At 48.9% G+C, this 7874-nt stretch overlaps 1 protein-coding gene across 1 annotated transcript in view; it reads left to right on the top strand.

Annotated features, from left to right (window-relative positions):
- The first annotated feature begins 223 nt into the window (after window positions 1-223).
- Window positions 224-7874, top strand: part of LOC119375571 (carbonic anhydrase 1) — a 95985-nt gene continuing 88334 nt past the window's right edge. The window contains exon 1 of the mRNA XM_037645806.2: window positions 224-560. Coding sequence (XP_037501734.1) covers window positions 506-560 — 55 coding nt within the window. The 5' untranslated portion in view covers window positions 224-505. The remainder of the gene's footprint in view (window positions 561-7874) is intronic.

Here is a 7874-nt window from a genome sequence, read left to right as displayed (position 1 = left end):
ACCGCAGCGGGCGCAGCAGCAGCAGCGGGATGCTCGCCCTTGGCGGACGGCGCGAGGACGGCCGCGCAGCGCGCATGCCCGGCGGGAAGGCGAGAGCGGGCCGCGCACGCGCCGTGCGCCTCCTCCGCATCACTGCGAGGCGGCAGCGGCGCGCATCAGCGGCCGAGAGTCCGCTCTCCTCCTCTCGCGCGCGTAGTACACACATCCGAATAGATGTAATAGGGAAGCGAATCGGAACAGCAGAGAGTGAGTGAGAGGAGGAGGTGCCCAGGAGGCTGGAAAAGTATGAAAGCTCAAAGTTGTTGGCTCAGCCGGCGAGTTGCTGCTTTCACAGCGTCGGCACTTCATCGCGCGCGCAGCAGGTCGCAGCAGCAGCTTTGACAACAACGATCGGCGCCCGCACTGCACGAGAGGAGCACCACCGCCGCCAACGTCGCAAGTGGCCCCGCGCTCCCGGATCAGTTACACGCGGCCCCCCTGCGACCCCGTGCCTTAGGAAGCCCCCATGTCTCAGCAGCAGCAGCAGGAACAGCCCGCCTGGGGATACTCGGACGCCGACGGTGGGTCTTCGCGCACTCGCGCGCGTGCAACTTTCCGCGTGCGGGCCAACTTTGCCAACTCGCGGCCCGTGCGGATGCGCTCCGGATGTCGATGGCCCGGTGCGTTCGATAGGCCCGCGACTGACTGAGCTGCGCCTTTCGAACGGCCGGACCACGCTCACGTGCTTTCCCTCCCCTCCTTTCATCACTGCGCCTCCTGTCATCGTCGCCAGTATTTACGCTCCGCGGGGATTATTCATGTAGCATCTATGAATCGCGCCATTCGCCCTCAGCGGCAATCGCGCTGTGGTCCTTATATAGCGATAAGAACTACCAGTTCGCTGCGCGTAGCTCGTAGTATCCGAGTTTCGTATTATCAGGAAACTTTCACAGTTTACCGTTTTGTCTCCCTAGGCGAAGACGATTACGTGCTTCGTAAAAAAAAATAATAAATGTGTCTGTCAATTTCAAAGGACGTAGAAATAAAATCGCTTTAGGAATATCCAGAGAACTAAGTAGTGTGACTTTTTTAGCGTGCCTCGTGTTTACCTTTGTGCTGTGGCGCCTCCTGCATATTAGATGAGATTATCCATAACAGCGAGCTGTAAGTTGTATCGATCTTTCTTTATTTCGCTGCTATTTAATAAACCGAACATTTTTCACGGTCTTTCTCGTCTCGGTGTACTGCTTTTTAAATTACTGATACAGTTAACTCCCTTCTTTAGTCTGTCGTCGCGTGCCTTTCGCCCTAACTTTATTTTTATGCCGCGTTGCTTTTCACCCGTTATCGCGTATGGCATACGCCGCACAGCTCGCCTGTTCTACCGCGCCATGTCGTGCTCACACACTTGTGACTCTGGCTGCCACGCAGCTTCACAACGGGTTAATCGTTTTTGTTACTATTTCATTCGATGATGTTTCCCTTCGTAGTTCCTCTTGGGCGAGTACATGTTTCTTTCCTTCTTTTTTTTTTTGTCATTCTGAAGTCAACAAGCCGCCCTATAAATTATGGAACAGCAGTGCGCCTCCCGAGTCTTTTGAACTGCACGCTCCTCTCCTTGGGGAGTTCTCCGCGCTCCTCGTCCTGTGCTAGTGCCGTGTGCAAACAAGGTCACTCGTAGTAGGCAGGTCAGATAACACGACCGCTTCTATGGTGTACAATTGCAGCAGAGACCAAGTGGACGCTTTCAGGCTGGCCTTATCTGTCCACGAAGGTAATAAATATATCAGAATCGCGTATCATTTGTTGCAGAAGGCACGCAAATGCTGTCCGAGAGCTTCTCGGTGTCGTGGCCGAGAACTGTAACAGTGACTATCGTGACCTCTTTTGCCGATAACGTATCTGTTAACGGCCGAGACAGAAGTGTCTGGCTGACAGTATAACCGCAGACAGTATATAGCTAGGCGACCGTCTTCAACATTACCATTGCGCCTGTGTGGCGCAGCTTCAACAAAATTTCAGGATTCCGGTGTTGTTTGATCTCATTTCGATCAGTCTGTATAGACTTAGTTGTAGAGGGTAACAGGAAACAATGGAACGCAGAATGGGACCAGTCACTTTTCCCGCATTTCTAGTGCGATTTCCCTCCGTGCAGCAAGTATAGGTTGCGTGAGACAAAAAAAATAATAATAATGTAATGGGTGTTCTCACATCGCCTCCTTCGGCGCGTTGTGTGGAAGGGCAGTTATTAAATTTTTTTCGTACGTCTTTAGCATCTCTTAAACACTGCCTGAAAAGCACATAAATACGTCCACGAAAAATGACGTCCGTCCTATCCTGTATTATGTCTGCTTGCTCGTGCATCACAACGTTGAGAAGGGCTGATCATTTTACAATATTTGGCTCAAATGACTATGCTTCGTACGTATTGATGTTCAGGGCTCATATTCACGAAGCAGTTCTTGAGTAAACTTGATCCTTTAGGGAAAAGAAAAAGAGAAAAACTCCGGCTAATAAGCATACCAGTGTCTAAGACAAACGGCCAATGACAAAAAGGTTTCAGGAACGTTTATCTTTGCGGGTTCGGCCGCATTCGCAAGGCTTTTCGTCAGCGAAGTGTTCTTTCTCATTAGCCACGGCCGCCTTCACTTTAGCCGACATCACGAGTGTATGGTGCCTGTCCTCATTCGGCATTGTATATATACTGTAGCGTCAGAGCTTTTCTTTCTGAATACGTACTATGGGGCCACATTATGTAGCGATCCTTTTCATTTTCCATTCTTGCTGCCGTCCGTCATTGGCTGGTACAGGACGCCACGCCTTCGTTATCGCCATTATCGGTCGCCCGCTTCTGTATGTGATAACGAGCAGACAGAATCGAACGAGGAGGATCCTAAGATTAATAAGTGCCTAGGCTCGTAACGTTTTCTTACTTTACAACCCTTTTTGTGAGCAGCTACGCGAGAAAATCGTGATGTTGGGTAAATTATTAGCGCGGACAACCAGCAAGTGGCAAGAAAAGCACTTACGTAAATGAATTTCTTTGTGAATTTAAGTGCTTAGGTGGAATTCACCGAGCTTTTTTTAATCGCAAGTATCATTTGCTGGCAGCTTTCACTTACAATACGCCCAGCATAACGATTTGCACAATTTGCGCTTACGAACGATTCTTAAGTAAAACCCTTATTTGTCTATACGGGCCCACGGAGCGAATTCACGAGCCTTAGGTTCGTAAATAGCATTAGGAGTGGCTCAAAATATATATACTGTATAGCGTAGCGAGCAACTGCAGCATACGAGGTCTTTGTGAACACCGGCTGCCGTGATGCATATTCCTCTCGTTTGTGTACGGTGTTATTGTCGTGCGCTAGTATTTTCTTTGTACCCTTGCTAATTTATTGGCGCTGAATTCTCTACACTGTCGCGATAAAAATAAAAAAATAAGAAGTGCAGCCGCTTTCGTTGCAGCTTTCGGTTGCCGGCGTACTGTTCCGGCCGCAGCCGCTTTCCACGGCCATTGCTCCGGTAGCGGCAACGGGAACTTCCGTCGTTCCTCGCGATACGCGGAAATTCTATATACCAACAGCATCTCATTTTCCTTTAACTGCATCGAATTCTCACAAACTCATTTCGTTCTTTTTTTTCGTTGGAGAAGCCGCCTCCGTGCAGCGATAGTAAACAGCGGTTTCGCAATAAGCAGTGCGTCGATCACGCTCTCTTAGCGAAGCAAGCGACGTAACAGCCCTCAATTTTTCTAGCTTCTGGCTGGAAACAAGACAGTTGACGCGAAACTTTACCAAACTAGCGAGGCACGTGAGTTGCTTTTTTTCTTTCTTCGCCTTCATCTCATGGCGGTCATCGAGGGTCCTCCGCTATACCAGTATATACTCTCACTGCAGCCAAGAACACGTCTCTAAAAGCCCCCAGGTCCATTACGCAGTCGCAACAGAAACTGGAACGGGATCTCCTTGAACGCTTCGTTCAATCGCCGGGGCAGAATCAGTTCGCGGAAGACAATATTTCTCCTCGCATTATCGTCAACTTATCTCGACAGTTGCATTCGCGGATAAAGCAGGGGCGTGTTTTCCCGGCACACGTGTCTTCATTTTTCTCGCGCTGCAAGGGGAGGGTTTTCTTTTTTGTTTTTTTTTTTTGCTTTCTTTGTGTTTATATGTATGTGCACGGAGAAGGCAAGAGGCGGAGAGGACGAAAAAAGAAACAATCGGACGGAGACGCTCGAACGCTTTGCATATGAGCCGGTGCGCGGTCACGCCAAGCGACGCCGAAACCGGCATGGGTGCCGCTGCTCGGAGAGCACCACTTCAGGGGCCGTGTGAGTTCGTCACCCGGCGTCGCTGGTATTTGCATCGACCTCGCGCGGTGACGGTGGTGGCAGCAGCCTGTTTCGGCTCCTCCACTCCACTCCCCGCGACCAATCTCCTCCTGAACACCCTCGGTTCCCCTCTCACACTCACAGCCCCTGCTCGGAGCACTATAGACCAGGTCATGTATGCGGATTCGGGGCCATTAACGCTCACCGCTATTCGCAGGTGTCAGTCAGCCGCAGTTGGTTCCTGAAGGGCAGTCTTGCCCGGCAGGCACGGCTCCGTATATCGGCAACTGCATTTTTCTTTTCTCCCCAGTTTTACCGCAATGCGTGCACGGCCTGCTGCTCTCGAAGCGCGTCATGCGGCGCAGACATTTGCCGCGGGCACACCGTGGACGATTTAGACTCGGAGAACCAAAAACGAAGAACAGGTTGCCGCGTCCTTGGTTTGGGTCGGCTCGAATGAGAAGAACGGCTGAGCGCGGGATTGACAAGAAAAGAAGAGAAAGAAAGGAGAGAAGGTGCGCTAGTATTTCTGAATCAACGCTCGACGCCGCAAGAGTGGAACTGCGAGTGGTTGGCGAGAGAACAAATGGCTGCACGTGTAGTAGGAACGAATATAGTTCGCGTGGTTTGTTTCCCGCTGCCCACAGACAAATTACGACGGAAGACTTGGTGGGGCGCTGGGAATCGAGTGCCCTTAATGGTGTTGTTCTTTGTTTTTTTCCTCGCTCAGACTCCATCGCAGTTTTCTTTTGCAATTACATTCGGAGTGTGAACATAGCGAACGAGTTCCAGGTTAGAGCGTGTGCGTAGTTCCTTTAATCGTTTGAGAGCAGACGTTTCGCCTTATCGACAAATGCGGGTGATTCAAACATTGCGAATGTATTGTCTCTGTACTAATAGCAATCCAGATACTCATTTAACGGCGAGCATGAGCTGAAAAGTATATTGGATGCATCTGTATGTATTGTACAAATTATTCAGGCTTTGACTAAAGCAGTGTAATCTTTGGAGGCGCTGGTGGCTAATCTATCAGAGAGTGTACTTACGATTAATTGGACAAGAAGGACAGTCGTAGACAGACAGAACGATTGGAAAAGAAGCTCAACCTTTTTCTTTAAAAAGAAAATACACTTTTTCATGTCTGCCAGCGAGCCAGCATCAGCAAATCGAGTGTTCAGTCATGTCGATTGAATTGTTCGCTTCAGAACATCGAGTCCTAAATTAAAACCTCGAGAATCCGTGCGGCCGATAGTAGTCGGGAAGTTTAGCCTGCTCTTGTAACCTAGTGGCGCCTAAAATGGGCGTAGTAGTGATGGTAGTATTAGGTATAATAATAATAATAATAATAATAATAATAATAATAATAAATTAACATGGCAATGAAAAACTCATCCTATAGAGTTTTTTTTGTATTTTTATTTGTATGTTTCGGATATTGCGTTTAACTGTGCCGTCTTTAATGCTTTGGCCATTTTCAATAGTTCTTCTTTACACCGGAGTCAATCGTCTTGAACGTTTTGATGCGACCTCCACCATGAGGACCCGCGTCGCTTGCAGTCTCTCGCAAGGTTAGCGTCTGTGCCTATATAACAACTATAGTCTGAACAAAAACAACCGGAAAATAACTTTCGCCGGTCCTTCGTCAGCGTGTATAATAGCATGCATTATTCTTAGCTCGCAAGTGCCTATCATTGACGAGGTGGTATGTCTTGTAGGGTGCCAACAGATTTTGTACGCTCCCGCTGTTCGTCTAGTTTGGCGACATTAACTGTAAGCGTTTCAACGTACATACCTTCGGCGCATCATCGTAATGTAGTGCGTTAATACACAGAGACCATGCGCGAACTCTGCAACACTGTGGTTGCTGCCGTGTGCCTCATGATTGCGCGCCACCCTCTCATCCATCCCCATCCCGGTTGCTTGTTATGCCTCCGTCATTATGGCCCGTACAATAGATACTTCTCTAATAACAAAGCAGCGACGAAAAGACCAGTTTGCTGGCCTCGGACAGGTCTGCATCGCCGCTAGCGTGTGTGGCTACAGCGCGCTGCCGATTTCCTCGGGAAATGCATAGGCAATAAGGCTGTGGAAAAACCTATCCTGTTTATGTGTGGCTTGGCCACTTTTCGTTCACGAAGAGGCTAAAAGAAGCTTGCGCGGCTTTATTTAAAAATGCACGTTTGTGAAAGGCAGTGAGGTTGATACGTGCGTTGATGGTCTATCTTTGATGGTCATGAGGGAGAGTTGCCGTCCGTAAAGAGATACTGAACCAACTCGATATACTTCACATCTTGTCTGTTACGTCATACTTTTATTTAATGTTGCTAGTTTATAAGCATATTATGATTCCCCATCTTTCTGTCATGTATGCATGCGCTCATTCGGCAGAATTATTCTGCGCAATAAAGAGAATAACAAAAAAAGTGACCTCGAGCTGAATTAACAAAAGCATCTTCTACGCTAACATTGTTCGTAAGGTAAAATTTCAGCCAGACTCGAAACTGAATGCATCGTTATGTGGCAATGAGCACTTATATCGAGAAGGAGCAACGCATCTAGAGACGAAGAGCGAAGAAGGCGGACAAACAACAGCTATGTCGTTGGTCCCTCTTCTTTGCCATTCGACTGTGCGAGCTGTTCCCTTTATGGGTATGCACCACTATAACCCAAGCCGTCACTGTAGGGCACGTGAGAAAGCAAAGCTCGGCGAATTCGACCCCTGATTTATTCTGCGCCCACTCTCGATGCGACCATGAACGCATAATTCACAGCGCGCTTGCGGACTCTGTTGTTCTCTTCTATAACTTCTGACCGAGGGTTTGAGGTATATAGCACCTCGGCTGCTCCGTTTCTCTACGTTCTGCCGCACAAAAAAAGAATGGTTCCCCTCAAACAAAAATAAACAAGTAAAGAAACAACAAACAGCAAACTAAAGCAAATAATAAATTAACATGGCAATGGACAATTTCCTAGCAAGAGTTCACTTTGCAATAGAACGTCCACACGCGCACATTTCTGTCCGAGTTCTATCCACGCAATGCGTAATAACGCATCGCTTCACATGCAAGTGCACATGGCGGCTCATCACAAACGCTTATCTCATTCAGTGTCCACTAAGAAGTCTTTTAGGAAGATGGTTTTGCTGAAGATGATTTGCAGGCATGCATGGCCCATGTATAAGTAAATCAAGTGTTTGCGGTTGAAAACGTGCACTGAGGTCTTATACACTCTTCTGGAAACCACTGCGAGAAGAACAGCGCGACAAGATTGGCAACGCGTTTCCCGCGAATTACGTGCCGAACGCAGCGAGCGTTCATCATGCGTGACAGCGTTCTGCGGCAATCGCGGGAAGCGCGCTGCGAGGTGCCGCCGCGCGAGAGGTGCACGACTGCTTGCGTGCGCTTTTTCTGCGGCGATGGCCCTCGCCCGTGGCATTTCTTGTTTCTTTTTTTTTTTGCCGACCGTCTCGGGGTTCTCGTATGTTCTCGGGCTGCTATGCCGTGCGCGGCACCTGCGTGCAACACGTCTCCGCGGCCGCGATGCGGGCTCGTGCCAGACGGAG

Source organism: Rhipicephalus sanguineus, chromosome 1 (genome assembly GCF_013339695.2).
Source record: "Rhipicephalus sanguineus isolate Rsan-2018 chromosome 1, BIME_Rsan_1.4, whole genome shotgun sequence".
Lineage (NCBI taxonomy): Eukaryota > Metazoa > Arthropoda > Arachnida > Ixodida > Ixodidae > Rhipicephalus > Rhipicephalus sanguineus.
The sequence above is the reverse complement of the archived record's forward strand: the minus strand, read 5'-3'. Positions and strand labels throughout refer to the sequence as shown.